Genomic DNA, 22,127 nt, shown 5'->3' on the forward strand with positions numbered 1-22,127 from the left:
ACTAGGGTGTGCCATATGAACATGTTAAAACGCTATTACTCCCGTGAGGAATCTAAAATTAGTCAGGAGACATGTAACACTGTCCCTAAGCTGGTAGTCACTGGCAGCTGTGCATTAATTGTGACAGAGTCTCTGTGCGCGACCGATAAGGATTTGATTGCACGTCATTCCTCTAATCAGAGTACTCGATTGGTCAACTCGGAAATGTTAAAAGTGTTGCCCACTCAGTTAACTCATTTGTCAGCTGGACAGCAAGTTGAGGTGATGGAGTTGATCAAGCGTTTTCCGTGTATATTTGGTGATGTGCCGAGTCAAACTACTGTAATTCGACATGACATTGATGTTAAGGGGGTGCGGCCTATCAAACAACATCCCTATCGTGTTAACCCGACAAAAAGGGCCTTGATGAGACAGGAAGCTGAGTATTTATTGCGTAATGGGTTAGCAATCCCTAGCTCTAGTGCTTGGAGTTCTCCCTGTTTACTAGAGATGAAACCTGACGGTTCTCCTCGTTTTATAACCGATTTCCGAAAGGTAAATGCTGTTACTGTTACTGATTCATATCCTCTCCCACGGATGGAGGATTGTGTTGACAATTTGGGTACGGCAAAGTATGTTAGCAAATTAGATCTGCTCAAAGGTTATTGGCAAGTGCCCTTGACTGACCGCGCCTCCCAAATTTCTGCATTTGTGACACCTGATCATTTTTTACAGTACACTGTGATGGCTTTTGGTATGTGCAATGCTCCCGCCACCTTTCAAAGGTTGGTAAACACCGTTTTAACAGGGGTGTCTAATTGTAATGCTTACCTTGATGATTTAATTGTGTACACGTCTACGTGGGAAGATCATTTACACATTTTGGAGGAAGTGTTAAAACGACTTGCTAAAGCTTCGCTAACAGTAAATCTGGCGAAATGCGAATTTGGGCCGACAAGTGGGTCAAGGGCAGGTGTTACCTGTGGAGGCAAAAGTAGTGGCCATAGTCGAGTGTCCCATCCCTAACACTCGGAGGGCACTGCGCAGATTTCTGGGAATGGCAGGATACTACAGGAGTTTTTGTAGAAATGTTTCGACTGTTGTACACCCATTGACCAGTATACTCAGCCCTAAGGTAAACTTTGTGTGGAGCAAGGAGTGTCAACATGCGTTTGACAGTGTTAAATCTCTGCTAAGTCATGCTCCCGTGCTTGCGGCTCCTGATCTTGGTAGACCATTTAAGTTAGAGGTGGATGCTAGTGGAGTTGGAGCTGGGGCTGTGCTATTGCAAGAGGACAAGGATGGGGTTGACCATCCTGTGGGATATTTCTCTAGAAAATTTAACAAACACCAATTAAATTACTCTACAATTGAGAAAGAAACTCTTGCTTTGCTATTAGCTCTACAACATTTTGAAGTATATGTGGGGTCCAGTTCCTTGCCGGTGGTGGTGTTCACCGATCATAATCCCATTGTTTTCCTATCTCGGATGTATAATCACAATCAACGTTTGATGAGATGGGCTTTGATAGTACAAGATTACAAATTAGAAATAAGACATAAAAAGGGGATAGACAATGTGCTAGCAGATACTCTCTCTAGAGTATTGGAGGAGTAGGCGGGCAGGTTGGTTTGTGGTGGGAATAGCAGTTGTAACCTGTCCGAATCCTTGGGTTTGTGTCTTAAGGGGGGGAGTGTGACGGCTATGAGTAGCCTGGTTGTCTGTGTCTGTGTGTTTGTGTGTATGTCTCTTTAAGAGCCATAGGAGATGAGTCCAGTCCAGGGGATCCACCCCCCCCCCCCCCGTGATAATTGCCAATCAACTCCAGCAGTGGTCAATCAACTCCAGCCAATCAACTCCAGCCAATCAACTCCAGCCGATCAACTCCAAACCAGCCAATCATCAGAGGCCACATCATCATAAAAGACACTGAAATGAAAGCAGCAGGAGCTGTGTGATTCTCTCACACAGTTCCCACCATTCTTTTGTTGTACTCCATTGTTAGTTTGATACTTTGTTAGTTTGATACTGTGTTAGATGATACTTTGTAAGATTATACTTTGTTAGAAAGAGACTTTGTGTAGTTTGTTAATTCTGTGTATAGTTTATGTTGTTAGTGATACGTTGTGTTTGAAACCTTTTATTATTATTGTTTATTTAACCATCCTCGGGATGAGTTTATTGTTTATTTGAGTATGAGGCATTTGTGACACAGCCCAATGAAAAGGGCTACCTGTAGGCGAAATCACTTTTCAGTTTTTTACATGTGCTTAAACTACAGATTGTAAGCTTTCAAATGATGCATCATACATTGAAATCGGAAACAAATTGAAGACGACATGAGTATTTAAAAGTTGCTACACCGGAAATCACTAAGCACATAAAATCCCCATCAAAGATAATGAATCCCCATCAAACAACAAGAAACGAAGTCATTGTGTTATAGATTACACTTATTTAATGAACGTAAAACTGTTCGGAAAAATAACGAGTGGGTACTTCACATCTTCGAGTTGAATGTTAGCTAAAAAAACGAAAAACTTTAAAGACGAATTTGACGTCTTTCTCATTTCCGAGAGGTGTCCAGAAACACCAGGAGCAGTCACATTTGTTATAGTTCTAATTCTGTTTTTATCTGTACCATTACGACTTTAATTTGTCCTTGCTGTAATAAATATCCTTATTACATAACACCTGTAATATTTTGTTACTTCTTCTTCTCCCTAGCGAACTAGAACGTAACACACGTACACACACACACGTACACACACTCCTGACCTGTACTTGGTGCCTCTGTAGAGCTGCACACACACACACACACACTCCTGACCTGTACTTGGTTCCTCTGTAGAGCTGCACACACACACACACACACACACACACACACACATGTACACACACGTAGACACGTACACACACGTAGACACGTACACACACATACACACACACACACACACCTGTACTTGGTTCCTCTGTAGAGCTGCAGGAAGGCTGCCAGGACACCAGGCAGGTAACAGAGGGACAACATGATCAGAGACACGATGGGGAACACCTGGAACACACACACACACGCACATCAACACACAGGGCTAGAGGGCTACATCAGATCAAGCACACTCACTAAAGTTCACCAGCAGAAGCTCCTCTCCTTGTCACCTTGTTGGCCAGTGAGACTACCATTCTGAAGGAGACGTCCTTGCCTTCCGTGACGTATCTATACACCACGTCTCTGATCAGTAGGTAGACGTAGAAGAAAGCTAGGAGTCCAAGGGCGATGCCTAGAGGGAGTCTCCACTGGGGGAACAGCTGCAGGGGGAAGTCCTCCAGCTCCCTGGCTGCTGAGAGAGAGCCCCGGTCTACAGCACTGAGACCCAGCCTGGTGGACACCCCCACCACCACCTGCTTGGCCTCACCATCGTCCCCACAGATCAACACCTAGAACACACACACAGATAGAGCAGAACACACACACTGTTATAGTGGAACACACACACTGTTATAGTGGAACACACACACTGTTATAGAGGAACACACACACTGTTATATGTTACGAGGGGGGTCAGCGAGGATCACTCCCCGATGCCTCCTGCTGGTCAAAGTGCATTACTCTTGCCCTGGACTAATTGCCTAATCATTGTCACCTGTCAGTGTTTGTATGTGTATTTAGGTGTGTCCCTTTTCCCTGTTCCCTTGTCAGTTGTTCGTGCTTGTTGACGTGATGAGAACCCTTGCTTGTCATATGGAAAATACCGTGTCTGCTATTCTTGACTCTGTCTGTTCTGTCCTGGAGGACTTTATTTACCTGTCGCTGTTCCCAGGTATAGTGACTGTATCTAGTGTTTGTTATTTTCATTGTGTTTGCATTATTCTTGCGGTTAGCTGATGGAGCCTTGATTGCTCTCCTTTTGTTTTGTCGATACGCTAGTTGTTTTGTATCCGTTATTATTATTTACTCGTAACTCAGAGCCTTGCTTGCTCCCCTTTACTTTTGATTCTATATCCTTGTCCTGTTGTGATTGATCATTGCCTATCTCCGTAAAGAGAAACGTATTTTATCACTGTCTCGACCTCCATTCATCTGAGCTGCACCGCACATGGGTCCAACACCATTCTACCTCTAGAACTCTATACCAAAACGTAACAGTTAGAGGAACTATACACACTGTTATAGAGGAACACACACACTGTTATAGAGGAACTATACACACTGTTATAGTGGAACTACACACACTGTTATAGTGGAACACACACACTGTTATAGAGGAACTACACACACTGTTATAGTGGAACACACACACTGTTATAGAGGAACTATACACACTGTTATAGAGGGACTATACACACTGTTATAGAGGAACATACACACTGTTATAGAGGAACATACACACTGTTATAGAGGAACTACACACACTGTTATAGTGGAACTACACACACTGTTATAGTGGAACACACACACTGTTATAGAGGAACTATACACACTGTTATAGTGGAACACACACACTGTTATAGAGGAACTACACACACTGTTATAGAGGAACATACACACTGTTATAGAGGTACACACACACTGTTATAGAGGTAACTACACACACTGTTATAGAGGAACTACACACACTGTTATAGAGGAACACACAAACTGTTATAGAGGAACATACACACTGTTATAGAGGAAAACACACACTGTTATAGAGGAACTACACACACTGTTATAGAGGAACTACACACACTGTTATAGAGGAACATACACACTGTTATAGAGGAACACACACACTGTTATAGAGGAACTACACACACTGTTATAGAGGAACACACACTGTTATAGAGGAACTACACACACTGTTATAGAGGAACATACACACTGTTATAGAGGAACTACACACACTGTTATAGAGGAACTACACACACTGTTATAGAGGAACTACACACACTGTTATAGAGGAACTATACACACTGTTATAGAGGAACATACACACTGTTATAGAGGAACGACACACACTGTTATAGAGGAACTACACACACTGTTATAGAGGAACATACACACTATTATAGAGGAACACACACACTGTTATAGAGGAACTACACACACTGTTATAGAGGAACATACACACTGTTATAGAGGAACACACACACTGTTATAGAGGAACTACACACTGTTATAGAGGAACACACACACTGTTATAGAGGAACTACACACACTGTTATAGTGGAACATACACACTGTTATAGAGGAACACACACACTGTTATAGAGGAACACACACACTGTTATAGAGGAACTACACACACTGTTATAGTGGAACACACACACTGTTATAGAGGAACTACACACACTGTTATAGTGGAACTATACACACTGTTATAGTGGAACTATACACACTGTTATAGAGGAACACACACTGTTATAGAGGAACTACACACACTGTTATAGAGGAACACACACTGTTATAGAGGAATACACACACACTGTTATAGAGGAACATACACACTGTTATAGAGGAACATACACACTGTTATAGAGGAACACACACACTGTTATAGAGGAACATACACACTGTTATAGTGGAACACACACACTGTTATAGAGGAACATACACACTGTTATAGAGGAACACACACTGTTATAGAGGAACATACACACTGTTATAGAGGAACTACACACACTGTTATAGAGGAACACACACACTGTTATAGAGGAACACACTGTTATAGAGGTACTATACACACTGTTATAGAGGAACACACACACTGTTATAGAGGAACACACACACTGTTATAGTGGAACACACACACTGTTATAGTGGAACTATACACACTGTTATAGAGGAACACACACACTGTTATAGAGGAACACACACACTGTTATAGAGGAACACACACACTGTTATAGTGGAACACACACACTGTTATAGTGGAACTACACACACAGTTATAGAGGAACACACACACACTGTTATAGAGGAACACACACACTGTTATAGTGGAACACACACACTGTTATAGAGGAACACACACACTGTTATAGAGGAACACACACACTGTTATAGAGGAACACACACACTGTTATAGAGGAACTATACACACTGTTATAGAGGAACACACACACTGTTATAGAGGAACACACACACTGTTATAGTGGAACACACACACTGTTATAGTGGAACTATACACACTGTTATAGAGGAACACACACACTGTTATAGAGGAACACACACACACTGTTATAGAGGAACACACACTGTTATAGAGGAACACACACACTGTTATAGAGGAACACACACACTGTTATAGAGGAACATACACACTGTTATAGAGGAACTATACACACTGTTATAGAGGAACTACACACACTGTTATAGTGGAACACACACACTGTTATAGAGGAACACACACTGTTATAGAGGAACACACACTGTTATAGAGGAACTATACACACTGTTATAGAGGAACACACACACTGTTATAGAGGAACTATACACACTGTTATAGAGGAACACACACACTTATAGAGGAACATACACACTGTTATAGAGGAACACACACACTGTTATAGAGTAACACACACACTGTTATAGAGGAACTACACACACTGTTATAGAGGAACATACACACTGTTATAGAGGAACATACACACTGTTATAGAGGAACATACACACTGTTATAGTGGAACTATACACACTGTTATAGAGGAACATACACACTGTTATAGAGGAACTATACACACTGTTATAGAGGAACTATACACACTGTTATAGAGGAACTATACACACTGTTATAGAGGAACATACACACTGTTATAGAGGAACTATACACACTGTTATAGAGGAACACACACACTGTTATAGAGGAACATACACACTGTTATAGAGGAACATACACACTGTTATAGAGGAACTATACACACTGTTATAGAGGAACATACACACTGTTATAGAGGAACTATACACACTGTTATAGTGGAACACACACACTGTTATAGAGGAACATACACACTGTTATAGAGGAACATACACACTGTTATAGAGGAACATACACACTGTTATAGAGGAACATACACACTGTTATAGAGGAACTACACACACTGTTATAGAGGAACATACACACTGTTATAGAGGAACATACACACTGTTATAGAGGAACATACACACTGTTATAGAGGAACTACACACACTGTTATAGAGGAACATACACACTGTTATAGAGGAACATACACACTGTTATAGAGGAACATACACACTGTTATAGAGGAACATACACACTGTTATAGAGGAACTATACACACTGTTATAGAGGAACATACACACTGTTATAGAGAACATACACACTGTTATAGAGGAACTATACACACTGTTATAGAGGAACATACACACTGTTATAGTGGAACACACACTGTTATAGAGGAACTATACACACTGTTATAGTGTGTATACCACCTACTGGACAGCCACGGGAGCCCCACCTTAGCCAGCCCCCCCCACCGTCGACGGAGCCTTCGCCCAGTTCCGAGGCTTCATCTTACAGTGTGAGTTAATGTTCTCACATCAGCCCAGCCAGTTCTGGTCACCGGCAGCCCGTGTGGCGTTCATCACCAACCTCACCACCGGCGACGCCCTGAATTGGGTCCAGGCCATCCTCTGCGCCCGCCCTGACCTGTTCGGTGACTATACTGCCTTTCTCACCGAATTCAAGAGGGTTTTCGATCACCCCACTGCAGGACAGGAGGTCGGGGCGCGACTGATGACACTCCACCATGGGAGCCGGACAGCTGCGGCCTTCTCTACCGAGTTTCGCACCCTGGCAGCCGGAAGCGGGTGGAATGACAGGGCACTGCGATCTGCTTTCCGCCAGGGGCTGAGTGAGGTCATCAAGGACGAGCTCGTCCGGGACAAACCCGCCACCCTAGACGAACTAGTGGCCCTAGCCATCGACGTCGACGAGCGCTCCCGGGAGCGCCGGAGAGAGAGAGGGCGCCACCAGACCAGCTCGCCACGCCCCCAAGACCCCATCCTCACAGACAACCCCTCCTCCGCACGGGAGTCGACCTACACCCCATCCACTGGCGAGGAGCCCATGCAGCTTGGTCGAGCCCGCCTCACCACGGCGGAGAAGGAGAGGAGAAGGGCCCAGGGGTTGTGCCTCTACTGTGGAGAGAAGGGACACCTCCGTGACACCTGCCCGTCCCTATCAAAAGGGTAGGCTCACCCGAAGGGGGAATCCGGGTGAGCCGTGTCTCTCACTCCCCACCAACCACCAGCCCAGCCAGGTTCTCTGTCACCCTCTCCTGGCAGGGGCATAACCTCACGATCGAGGCCATCATCGATTCGGGGGCAGACGAGAACTTTATGGACGCCCAGCTGGCCCGCTCAGCTGCCATTCCCCTCGTTGCCCTAGAAACCCCCCTCTCCGTCTCAGCCCTAGATGGACACAACCTGGGGCCTCTCACCCACCGCTCCACACCCCTCTCCTTGACCGTCTCCGGGAACCATGTGGAGGAGATACGGTTTTACATCCTCAAGACCCCCCAGTCCCCGCTCATCCTGGGACGACCGTGGCTCGAGCTCCACATCCCCCATGTCAGCTATGGTGAGGGACGTATCCTGAGCTGGAGTACCTCCTGTTACGCCCGGTGCCTCCGTGCCGCCCATACCCCCTCATCGCCTCTGCGACCGCCTCCGGCTTCCCCTGATCTCTCCTCCATCCCAGAGGTCTACCACGACCTAGGAGAGGCCTTCAGTAAGGAGCGTGCTCGCACCCTGCCCCCTCACCGGCCCTACGACTGTGCCGTCGAGCTCCGCCCTGGCAACAAACTCCCAGTCAGTCGCCTCTACAACCTTGCCCCCCCGGAGAAGGCAGCCATGGACACCTACATCTCCGACTGTCTGGCTGAGGGGCTCATCCGTCCATCACACTCCCCGGTGGCAGCGGGGTTTTTCTTCGTAAAGAAGAAGGATGGAACCCTCAGGCCATGCATCGACTACCGTGAGCTCAATGCCATCACCATCCGGAACACCTATCCTCTTCCCCTCATGAGCTCCAACTTTGAGCCCCTCCTTGGGGCCACCATCTTCACAAAGCTGGACCTCCGGAACGCCTACCATCTGGTCCGGATTTGTGAGGGTGACGAGTGGAAGACAGCGTTCAAAACCCCCCGTGGCCACTATGAGTACCTCGTCATGCCCTTTGGTCTCACTAACGCCCCCTCCGTCTTTCAGGCCCTCATGAACGACGTCCTCAGGGACATGCTGGACATCTTTGTCGTCCTCTACCCGGATGACTTCCTTCTCCAGGAACCCTGAGGAGCATGTCCAACATGTCCGCCTAGTCCTCCAGCGACTACTGGAGAATCGCCTTTTTATTAAGGCTGAGAAGTGCTCTTTCCACACTCACTCTGTGGAATTCCTGGGGCTCATCGTGGAGGGTGGGTTGACGCGCCCTGACCCCAAGAAGACTCGGGCCGTCGTCGAGTGGGGCCAACCTACCACCCGGAAACAGCTGCAGTCCTTCCTCGGCTTTGCCAACTTCTACCGGCGATTCATCCGGGACTTCAGCCGGATAGCCGTCCCCCTCACTGCCCTCACCTCCCCCCTGCGCCAGTTCACGTGGACACCAGCAGCCAGCGCTGCCTTCAGTGACCTGAAGAGGCTCTTCACCTCGGCGCCGGTCCTAATCAACCCAGACCCCTCTAGGCCCTTCATTGTGGAAGTGGACGCCTCAGACACGGGCGTCGGTGGCGTGCTCTCTCAACGGTCGGAGGACCAGACCGTGCACCCCTGCGCCTTCTACTCCCGCCGTTATACCTCCGCCGAGGCCAACTACGACATCGGGAACCGCGAGCTGCTGGCGGTGGTGGAGGCGTTCCACGAGTGGCGGCACTGGCTGGAGGGCGCAGAGCACCCCTTCACCGTCTGGTCGGACCACAAGAACCTAACCTACATCAAGTCGGCCAGGCGGTTGAACTCCTGTCAGGCACGCTGGGCCCTGTTCCTCGGGCGGTTTAACTTCCACCTCACGTTCCGTCCGGGCTCCCTGAACGCCAAGGCTGACTCCCTTTCTCGGCTCCATGCCGCAGAGGAGGAACCCACCACTCCTGACACCATCGTTCCATCCTCCCGGGTCGTTGAAGTGGTCATCTGGAGATCGAGGCGGTGGTCAGAGCTGCCCAGCGCACCCAGCCAGATCCCCAACCTGGTTCCCCCGGTCGCCTCTTCGTCCCGGACGCCGTCAGGACCAAGGTGATGCAGTGGGGCCACGCCAGCCGCTTCGCCTGCCACCCTGGGGCCCTACGCACACTGTCCTTCCTGCGCCGGCGGTTCTACCACCCACGTCTTCCGCCTTTACGGGCTTCCCCAGGATGTGGTTTCCGACCGTGGTCCCCAGTTCACGTCCAAGGTGTGGCAGGCCTTCTGTTCGGGGATTGGGGCCACGACCAGCCTCTCCTCCGGCTACCATCCCCAGACCAATGGGCAGGCGGAGAGAGCCAACCAGAGCCTGGAGTCGGCACTCTGCTGCATGTCCTCCCTCCATCCATCCTCTTGGAGCAAGGACCTACCCTGGGTGGAGTACTCATTAAACGCCATGGTCAATGAAGCCACCGGCCGGTCCCCCTTCGAGTGCTCCTTGGGGTACCAGCCACCCCTGCTTTCTACCCAGGAGAGCGAAGCATCAGTACCATCGGTCCAGGCACACCTCCTTCGCTGTCGTCGGGTCTGGACCTCCGTACGCTCGGCCTTGCTTCGGGCCACCGCCCGAACCACCCGGAGCGCCAACCGTCGTCGCACTCCAGCTCCTGAGTACCAGGTTGGCCAGAGGGTCTGGCTCTCCACGGCCGATCTCCCCCTCAATGTCCCCTCCCGGAAGTTGGCTTCGAGGTACATCAGCCCCTACGCCATCGACCGGGTCATTAACCCCGCTGCCATCCGGCTGGTCCTCCCTCACTCCCTCCGTCGGATCCACCCGGTGTTCCACGTCTCCCGGGTAAAGCCCTATGTCGCCAGCGACCTGATGCCACCAGCCCCTGCACCGCCCCCTCCTCAGTTGGTGGATGGCCACCCCCAGTGGGCAGTGAGGAGACTCCTGAGGGTTCGTCGCTGTGGCCGGGGTTTCCAGTACCTGGTTGACTGGGAGGGCTATGGCCCAGAGGAGCGGAGCTGGATTCCCCGGTCTCAGATCATGTCCCCAGTCCTCCTCAGGGACTTCTATCGGGCCCACCCGGATGCTCCGGGCCGGTCGCCAGGAGGCTCCCGCTCGGAGGGGGGTCCTGTTACGGCTGGGCCTCCACACACACCCTCCCCCGCCCCCACAGCTCGAGCACAGCGTGCTCTCCGCCGCAGGTGAGGCTTGTCCCCGCTAATTTGATTATCAGCCAAACCAGCACACCTGTCTCCACTCCCAATCAACCCTCTGCCTACATCCACTCTGGACTTCCCTTCACTCATCGTCAGTTCTTCCCTAAGAATGACCTGCCCACGCCAACCACTACCGCCAGCCCGCAGGGTTGAAACCCTCGGACTCTTCCTTTCAGTTTTTCCCCTCCCCTACACTGTAAATAAATACCCTACGGGGCTTCACAGTATTCTGCCTCCATTGTCGTGTCCTTGAGCCCCCTCGCCCCTGTGTCATAACAGAAGTATGCAAAAGAAAACCTTGAGAAACCTGAAGCCTATTGGAAGAATGTGCTTTGAACTGACGAAACCAACATTTTACTTTTTGGCCACAACCAAAGGTATGTTTGGAGAAAAAAGGGTGAAGTATTTGTGGAGAAGAACACCTTGCCAACTGGATCCATTATGTTTTGGGGTTGTGTAGCAGCTGGGGGCACAGACAATATTGTGCAGATGGAAGGAAGAATGGATTCCACCATATATCAAGAAATTCTAGAGGCTAATGTTCGAAGGTCAGTCCAGAAATTGAAGTCGAAGAGAGGTTGGGTATTCCAGCAAGACAATGACCCAAAGCATACCTCAAAATCAACTATGAAGTACCTCCAGGAAAGACGGATGAAGGTTTTGGAAGGGCCATCACAGTCCCCGGACTTGAATATTACAGTTTTCTACGGTCGCTAAGTCACAGTGTTCAATACTGAAGTCACAGAGTCACAACTCTTCATACAGTCTGCATTACTAACACGCATGTTGGCCAATCATTAATTAATGTCTCAAAAGAAGCTTGTTCAACCATACGTACACTGGCAACAATGTTCACTCAGAAAGCATTCATAACATTCTGACTTACAAAACACTAACAACAGATTTTCACAAGAATGAATATTTCATTATAAGAATGGTTTGATTTATAGTAATCATAGACAGAATAGTTGACTGTAAAACTGTAAAGTATTAGGCAACAAGAATGAATCAGAAATGCCGCAATTTGCTTCTATCCTTCTAGTCTATAATTTTTTTTCAGTATCTTTGCAGAAAGTAAGTTACGGTACATTTACTTCAAAAGTACACTACATTTACTTGTGTAAAATGAAAAGTGGAAAATAAAGTGGAAGATGCAAAGTTCAAACAAAAAAGAAAAACTGAAATTCCACGGCTACAATACAATAGCAATCACACCAAAAATGTCTCACTCCTGAGGGTTTTGGTCCACCCTCTGGTCTGCATCTGGTCACATCTAATGTCTTCCCTGGCAATGCATCTAGTCTATTTCATTTCATTGTATATATTCTGCTAATATTTTCTAGACATTTCAATATGATTACTGCAAATAGTGAAAATACCACCGCTCATCCTCTATCAGACTTTGCTGAGGTGCTGGAACTGAAGAGTATCAATAGAGTGCAAAATAACAGCATCTGCACACTCAAACACTGTGCAAAAAAACAGTCTATTGCGAGCTTTCTGTCATATATGATAGGAATATGATTACTGCAAAAATGCACCAATTCACAGTTTTGAACACAGTATGTTAACAATGAAAAAATGTGTTGCAAATACATAGTATTTTGCAGGTGGGGGAGTTTGAATGAGAGAAGTGTTATAGATTTTGGAGAACGTGGTCATTGAATGCATTTTGTATGAAAGCAATGCACAAATCATAGAGTAAGAGTCACAGTTTTGTTCACATGGGCTTCTGCTTTTGTGACTGTATGAAGAGTTGTGACTCTGTGACTTCAGTATTGAACACTGTGACTTAGCGACCATAAACACTGTATTGAAAATCTGTGGAGAGATCTCAACCATGCAAGAAGGCCAAAGAATATTTCTGAGCTAGAGGTGTTCTGCCAGGAAGAATGGGGGAAAATTCCCAAAACAAGAATTGAAAGACTCTTAGCTGGCTACAGGAAGCGTTTGCAAGCTGTTATAGTTGCTCGAGGAGGAGTTACAAAGTACTAGCTGACAGGGTTCCCAAACGTTTGCACAATGCCCTTTTCCTTGTTTTATTATTTTGAAACTGTAAAAAGTTTTTTTAAGTATCTTGATTTAAAATGTGATGAAAATGTGTCATGTTTAACTTTGTACCATTTAGAGGTTAGGTTTGCTTCTTTTCACTAAGATAATAATTGTAAAACGGTAAGGGTTAGGGTTAGAGGTGCTAAGGTGACTAGGGGTATCCACATTGTTGCACCCCACTGTACTGTACATCTGCAAAACGATCCACGGATAGACCATTGTCCTCACTATTCACACTAACAAGATATTCACAGATACACAACACATTCAAAGACTAGTATTTTTTATTTGAGGTTTCTTGCATGCGTGCATTTTAGGACGAAAGGCAAATTAAGGTTTTGACTCAGGGGGCATGTGTGTGTGCAGTATAAAGTGTTCTAATTTTATCAGAAAAAAATGTATTCATGTTAATATGTAAAGCTTTCTGCTGATGGTGCTCTAAATACATCATATTCATTGCTGTGTTGTTTTACACTCCTCTGGGATTCCACAATGGATCAAAATAAAACAGGGAAACCAACATCTGCAGGTACATCCCAAGAGTAAAGAAAACACTGTATGAAGATGGTGAGTCTTACAAACACTGTATATAGAGTTCATAGATTTAGGGATGTACCCAGTCTTTCAACAGGAGGCATACCACCACAACTGTGTGTGTGTGTGTGTGTGTGTGTGTGTGTGTGTGTGTGTGTGTGTGTGTGTGTCTGTGTCTGTGTCTGTGTCTGTGTCTGTGTCTGTGTCTGTGTCTGTGTCTGTGTCTGTGTGTGTGTGTGTGTGTGTGTGTGTGTGTGTGTGTGTGTGTGTGTGTGTGTGGCTGCACCTTTGACCATAGCCTAGAGCAGGGGTCGGCAATAGGCGGCCCGTGGGCCATTGCTGGCCCGTCACCAATAATATTTGGCCCAGCAGATTATTTTGAGAATCCACTTTTTTATTTATTTTTTTTTATAATAATATCGGACCGACAGTCCCACATATAGCGCCTATAATGTCCGAATAGAGAATCGAACTCCACCTGAATAATGCTTATTGTACTTTTATCCATGTTGAGGTTGAATGACACAGGGACAGACAATCAGGCAGCAAGGTGCACCGAAGCGCACTGACGCTGAACCCCTCAGAGTGAATCATAAGCAGGTGGACAACGCGTCACGGTGCTGAAATAGCCGACATACCGTGTGTGGTTTGAACAAAATAACACGAGCTCAGTAAGCCATTCAAACGTAATGTTTACGTATATGTGACTGCAACACACATATGAACAGTAACAACGCAAATTCTGTTTAATTTTCTGAAAAACATTGAAAACAAAATCGGCGCAAACAAAAAGCATCTCCCATCGGTCAGTATTTGCTTGATATCTGGTGATATTGACGTCACTTTAATCCACAGGCAGTTCTCAAGGTTTTTATGCATCAATCGATTCCTCTCGTGCGTCTTTATCGCATTCATTGACGAAAAGGACGACTCGCATGTATAGAAAGGGAACATTGTGAGCACGGAAAATGTCTCTCACAACGGCTTTGCATTGATGAAACCAGGTAGGATGAACGTATAGTTCGCTGTCCATTCCTCTTTAAATGCCCTGTTTCCACCGTCAACTTTCCTCTTTAGACCTTTGGAGAGTGACATTATGTTTCTCTTGCTAGCAGGTTAAATGTTTGGCTAACTTCACCCGGCACGCAAACAACCAATCCAATAATAATAATGTGACCTTGTCTGGGAGGAGGGGGGAATAATTATCAGAATGAAACTATGTTACATAATTATTAGAATAAGTTAGGCTACGCTACATCGTCAGTCCACACATTTATTATTAAAAAATATGGAAAAGTGTGAAACTACGTTTCAACGTTGTTGAGAATCACAACACAAACTCGCTAGTCAAGCCAAAATACTGCAACATAATGGATTGGACAGCTACCTAGTTAACTAGAACACTACTTTACATTGTTAGCAGGTTCACAAAACAAGCTGTGTTAGTTGACTAGCGATGTGTACAGTCGAAAGAAAAGTCAAAGCATTAGAACGTGTCACATTTTTAAACAATCAATTACTTAAATTAGCCTTTGATTATGTTCGGGCCCGCCATCTAGTGGCTCAAAAAAAAATTGGCCCGAGGCCAAACCTAATTGCCGACCCCTGGCCTAGAGGAAGCCTTTTTAACCAAAATCTTAAAATACCAACAGCTGGAGCAGGCCATATCACAACTGGGCTACAGATGTCAACTTTTAGTTTTTATATTTGGCAGCCTGGGCCATGTTCATAAGTCTGTTGTTAGAGGCCTTCATATGGCTGGTCTTTCTAAGAGAAGGGCCAAACAGTTAGCAAAATATTGCTCAATATCCGCTGTTATTGGTAGCCGCTCAATATGGAGAAGGCGGTGCTTCCTGTACCCATGAGCGGGATACTGTCTGTCTTATAGTATTGATCAACCCACTGGTCTTGTTGTGCCTCCTAATCTGACACGCCCCCGTGAGCCTCGTTCTGGCGCCCCCTCCCGGCCGGATTGAGTGGGCCGGATCTCTGGCTCTGTTTGCAGCAGGTGTGGGCTATTACCGTTCAGCCCAGCTGTCCCAATCACCACCTGGACAGCCGCCTACTTAACCCTGCTACAGACGGAGATCCAACGCTTGAACATAACTATCTGTATGGACCCCCTCTGACTACTCTCTTCTGGATTTCCCTCCCTGGCTCGACCCCTGGACTCCCCTCTGGACTACTCTCTCCTGGATCACTCTCCCTGGCCCGAAAAGGATCTCGGACTTTGCTCACTAGGGTAGTATCGCAGCACATAATACAACACCCCTGACCTCATACACGCACACACACATAGTATAATTACACACCCCATAACTATCGCCTGCATCACACCTTATGTTTGTTTTTCCACTAGTTAGTGTAGGGCCTATTTCATCCTTAATAAATCATTGTATATTCTCCTGGCCTCTGTCTCTGTTTCTCTGGGGTTCCACCACATTTGGCTTTTCCAGTTTCAAGGTGTGCATAACAGTATGTTCAAGCCATTATGAGCCAAGGTGGAACTCCAGAGAACAAGGGTGGTTCCCCGGGTATTGGGGTTCTCCCATTAGTCGTAGATTTACGCAGAGAGGTAAATAGCCATGCTACGCAACTTACCAGTCTGCAGGCCGAGCTCCAGAAGGCCTTCCCCACGGTCCAAGGCCAGATAGCCGTACTGGAGAATACCACCCGTGCCACCGTCGGGGCTGTAAATAGTCTCGAGACGAAGATGGACGCCCTGTCCGGGTCTCTCGCCTCCATCCAGCGTTCTCTGGACCTCATCGCCGCTGGCAGCAGACCACCCCCTGACACGAGTTCCATATCTGGGCAGATGACTAATCCCCCGGTCGATCCTGTGAACCCCGTTTCGCTCTATCCTCCTGTCGCTCACTGGGAACCCAGGTTAGTCAGCCCCGCTCCATTCCATGGTGACTTTGATTGTTGTCGGGGTTTCCTGACCCAGTGCGAATTAGTATTTACACACCAGCCTTCCAAGTACTCCTCCGACGGGGCCAAGGTAGCGTTTATCATGTCTCTACTCGCTGACAAAGCGCTCAAATGGGCCATAGCCGCTGTCGGGAGCAGTTCAAGATACTCCACGGATTACCCCCTGTTTAAAGCGGAGTTCCGGTTCGTGTTCGACCACCCCCAGGACGAGCAGGATGTAACCGGCCGCTTGTTAGCCATCTCCCAGGGTTCCCGCTCTGTAGCCGAGTACATGGTCGAGTTCCGTACTCTAGCCACGGAGACAGGCTGGAATGACGGAGCCCTCCTCAACCTTTTCCACAAGGGGTTACATGATTCCATCAAGGACCTGTTGGTGCGCGACGATCCCGGCACCCTTAATGAGCTGATTACCCTGGCCCTTAGGATGGATGCACGCCTCCAGGTACGACGCACCGACCGCGTCCAGCGAGCTGTCACGCGCCCCACTACCTATCGCGCCGGAACGACACCGCCCCCTTCTCTGCCCATGCTGCCTCCTCTCGTGGCTACTTCCGGGGCTGGGGAGCCCATGGAGATCGGCCGCTCTCGGCTCTCGCGAGAGGAGCGAGAACGGAGGCTTCTCAACAAGCAGTGCCTGTACTGCGGCAAGGAGGGGCACATCATCCGGGCGTGTCCTGTCCGGCCAAAAGACCCAGCTCACCAGTAGGGGGCATACTGGTGAGCAACACCTCTCTCTCTCAGCCCCAGGTCACCCCCAGTCGCCTATTCCCTGCCACTCTCACCTGGGGGAAGGACACCCTGTCTGTCAGCGCCCTCATCGACTCCGGGGCTGATGGTTGTCTAATCGATGAAAACTTAGTCCACCAGGCGGGCATCCCCCTAGTCCTTCTAGACCGCCCCATCATGCCTAGGGCCATTGATGGCCGTTCCCTAGGAACTATCACCCACACCACTGGGCTTATATCTCTTACGATCTCCGGGAATCATACCGAGGAGATCCGGTTCTTTGTCCTTCAGACCCCCACGTCTCCCCTGGTGCTGGGTAGACCCTGGCTCGAGAGACATGAACCTCACATCTCCTGGGCTTCGGGCCAGATCCTAGGCTGGAGAGGTACGTGTTACGCCTCCTGCCTTCGCTCCGCCCTGTCTCCCTCTAGCGACCCCAAGTCTAAGATCACTCCGCCTGACCTCACCGGGGTTCCTCCCATCTACCACGACCTAGCCCAGGTGTTCAGCAAGGACGAGGCACTCTCCCTTCCACCCCATCGCCCGTATGACTGTCCTATAGACCTCCTGCCTGGTGCCACCCTTCCTAAAGGTAGACTTTACAGCCTCTCACTCCCTGAAAAGGAGGCGATGCGTAACTACATTACGGAGTCCATCAACTCTGGTATCATCCAGCCCTCCTCCTCTCCCCTCGCGGCTGGATTCTTCTTCGTATCCAAGAAGGACGGTGGGCTCAGACCTTGCATTGATTTTCGGGCTCTGAATGACATTTCTGTAAAGAACCGTTATCCCCTTCCCCTCATTAGCTCCACCTTCGAACCCCTCACCCATGCCAAGGTATTCACCAAGCTGGACCTACGTAACGCCTACCATCTAGTCCGCATCAGGGAGGGGGACGAGTGGAAGACCGGGTTTAACACCCACCTCGGCCATTTTGAATACCGCGTCATGCCTTTTGGTCTATCTAATGCCCCTGCTATTTTCCAGGCCCTGGTCAACGATGTCCTTCGGGACATGTTAAACATTTTTGTTGTTGTGTACCTTGACGACATTCTTATTTTTTCTCGGTCCGTGGAGGAGCACCACCAGCACGTCCGGCTAGTCCTGCAGAGACTCCTGGAGAACCGCTTATTCGTGAAGGGGGAGAAGTGCGTTTTCCACACCAGCTCGGTCACCTACCTGGGTAATGTGGTGGAGGACGGACAGATGCGGGCGGACCCTGCCAAGGTCAAGGCCGTCGTGGAGTGGCCTCAGCCCACGGACCGGACCCAACTTAGACGCTTCCTGGGGTTCGCGGAATTTGTGAGGCGGTTCATTAAAGGGTTCAGCCAGGTCGCAGCGCCGCTCACTGCGCTTACCTCCACCTCACGGCCCTTCTGCTGGACCGCCGCTGCTGAGACCGCTTTCGGCACACTAAAACACCTGTTCTCCTCCGCGCCAGTGCTGATCCACCCCGACCCCGAGAGACAGTTCATCGTAGAGGTAGATGCTTCGGACACGGGGATCGGGGGGGTCCTCTCTCAACGGTCGGGGGAGGACCAGAAGATACACCCTTGCGCCTACTTCTCCCGGCGCTACGAACCCGCGGCCCAAAATTACGACGTGGGCAACAAGGAGCTGCTGGCGGTTCACGAGGCCCTGAGGGAGTGGAGACACTGGCTGGAGGGAGCCAAACTACCGTTCCTGGTGTGGTCTGACCATAGGAACCTCACTTACCTTGGGTCCGCCAAGAGGCTCAACTCTCGACAAGCCCGCTGGGCTCTTTTTTTACCTACCGTCCCGGCTCCAAGAACGTCAAAGCTGATGCTCTCTCCCGCCAGTTCCCCAAGGCGGATTCGGGTGTCGCTGAGGGGGGAGATACCATCCTGTCCCCGTCCCGGGTGGTGGGGTTCGTAACCTGGCCCGTCGAGGCTTTGGTGAGACAGGCTCAGCGGGCCGAACCAGACCCTAGGACCGGACCCCCTAACCGTTTGTTTGTGCCTACAGCTGTCCGAGCCAGGGTGTTGGAGTGGGGCCACTCCAGCTGCTTCGCTTGCCACCCCGGCGAGCGGCGGACAGCGGCATTCATCGGGAGGAGGTTCTGGTGGCCCAATCTCAGGGGGGACACCAGGGAGTTTGTGGCCGCCTGTACGGTGTGCGCCCGTAGTAAGGCCTCCCATCGGCCTCCTGCGGGTCTCCTGCAGCCTCTCCCGGTGCCCAGCCGACCGTGGTCGCAAATCAAATCAAATCAAATCAAATTTTATTTGTATAGCGCATTTCTTACAAGATGCAACTCAATGCGCACATCGCCGTGGACTTTGTTACTGGGCTCCCTGTCTCCCAGGGGTGCGACACCATTCTCACCATCGTGGACCGGTTCTCCAAGGCGGTCCACTTCGTTCCCCTCCCGAAACTGCCCACAGCGGCCGAGACGGCGGACCTCCTAACTCTCCACGTCGTACGCCTCCACGGGATCCCCTCGGATGTGGTTTCTGACCGGGGCCCCCAGTTCGTCTCCAAGGTCTGGCGGGCCTTCTGCAGAGGCATTGGGGCCACCACCAGTCTCACCTCCGGGTACCACCCTCAGTCCAATGGGCAGGCCGAGCGTGCCAACCAGGCTCTGGAAGCCGCTCTCCGATGTGTCTCCGCCCACAATCCCTCCTCCTGGGCGAAATACCTGCCGTGGGTGGAGTACTCCCTCAACACTATGGAGAGCGCCGCCACTGGTATGTCCCCATTCGAATGTTCCCTGGGTTACCAACCCCCTCTGTTTCCCCAACAGGAGCTGGAGGTGGCGGTCCCAACCACCAGGGCCCATCTCCGCCGGTGTCACAACGTGTGGAGGACCGCCAGGGCGGCGTTGCTCCGCGCCACCGAGCGTGCCCGGCGGAGCGCGAACCGGCGGAGGGTGCCGGCCCCTGACTACCAGCCAGGTCAGAGGGTTTGGCTGTTGGCCCGGGACCTGCCCCTCCAGACCTCCCAAACCTCCACCCGGAAACCCAACCCCCGGTACGTTGGTCCCTATCCCGTGGACCGTATCGTCAACCCCACGGCGGTACGTTTGACCCTTCCTCCCTCCCTCAAAATACACCCGGTGTTCCATGTCTCCCAGCTTAAACCTGTGGCCGCCAGCCCTTTGTCTTCCCCCAGCCCGGCTCCGCCGCCGCCCCGTGTCCTGGATGATGGGGACCCGGTATGGACGGTAAACAAACTACTGGAGGTCCGCCGCCGGGGTCGCGGGTTTCAATACCTAGTGGACTGGGTTGGCTACGGGCCCGAGGACCGGACTTGGGTGCCTGCGTCCTATCTCGCCGACCCGTCCTTATTGGAGGATTTCTACCGAGCCAACACCGGGGCCCTGGGTCCGTCGTCCGGTGCCTCCCCTGAGGAGGGGGGTACTGTTGTGCCTCCTAATCTGACACGCCCCCGTGAGCCTCGTTCTGGCGCCCCCTCCCGGCCGGATTGAGTGGGCCGGATCTCTGGCTCTGTTTGCAGCAGGTGTGGGCTATTACCGTTCAGCCCAGCTGTCCCAATCACCACCTGGACAGCCGCCTACTTAACCCTGCTACAGACGGAGATCCAACGCTTGAACATAACTATCTGTATGGACCCCCTCTGACTACTCTCTTCTGGATTTCCCTCCCTGGCTCGACCCCTGGACTCCCCTCTGGACTACTCTCTCCTGGATCACTCTCCCTGGCCCGAAAAGGATCTCGGACTTTGCTCACTAGGGTAGTATCGCAGCACATAATACAACACCCCTGACCTCATACACGCACACACACATAGTATAATTACACACCCCATAACTATCGCCTGCATCACACCTTATGTTTGTTTTTCCACTAGTTAGTGTAGGGCCTATTTCATCCTTAATAAATCATTGTATATTCTCCTGGCCTCTGTCTCTGTTTCTCTGGGGTTCCACCACATTTGGCTTTTCCAGTTTCAAGGTGTGCATAACAGGTCTGGTGTGAATAACATCCTGTGTGTGGCAGAACTGGTTGTTGGCTCAGTATTACTGTAACAAATTGTTTCCAGGATGTCAAAATGCACTGTTAGTATTTATGTCCTTTAGAATTGTACTTTGTATGTGGACATAAATAAAGCATTTAAAATGTGTGTGTGAGTGTGTGTGTGTGTGTGTGTGTGTGTGTGTCTGTGTGTTTGTATGTGTATGTGTGTGTGTGCCCGTGTATGTGTGTGTGTATGTGTGTGTGTGCGTGTGTGTGTGTGTGTGTGTGTGCGTGCGCGTGTGTGTGTGTGTGTGTGTGTGTGGGTGTGTGTGTGTGGGTGCAGTACCTGTGTGTTGGCGTCTGAAGGTCCGTTCAGCAGAGCCCAGGATGACAGCGTGTTGAAGCCTTTCACCACAGCAGCTCCAGGCACCAGGCTGATCACATCCAAGAACATCAACAATCAACACACAGTACAAACACACACATATACTCAGGGTCACATATATACTGTACAAACACACACATATACTCAGGGTCGCATGTATACTGTACAAACACACATATACTCAGGGTCACATATATACTGTACAAACATACATATACTCAGGGTCGCATGTATACTGTACAA

At 49.5% G+C, this 22,127-nt stretch overlaps 1 protein-coding gene across 1 annotated transcript in view; it reads right to left on the bottom strand.

The window, feature by feature from the left end:
• The window catches only part of steap4 (STEAP family member 4), a gene marked incomplete at its 3' end in the record, with an annotated part of 68,310 nt that overhangs the window by 40,706 nt on the left and 5,477 nt on the right, over positions 1-22,127 (bottom strand). Inside the window, exons 4-6 of the mRNA XM_080541245.1 lie at positions 21,846-21,933; positions 3,137-3,415; positions 2,938-3,032 (exon numbers count right to left, since the gene is read on the bottom strand). Coding sequence (XP_080397371.1) covers positions 2,938-3,032; positions 3,137-3,415; positions 21,846-21,933 — 462 coding nt within the window. The remainder of the gene's footprint in view (positions 1-2,937; positions 3,033-3,136; positions 3,416-21,845; positions 21,934-22,127) is intronic.

Source organism: Nansenia antarctica, assembly GCF_963989245.1.
Source record: "Nansenia antarctica genome assembly, chromosome: 10".
Lineage (NCBI taxonomy): Eukaryota > Metazoa > Chordata > Actinopteri > Argentiniformes > Microstomatidae > Nansenia > Nansenia antarctica.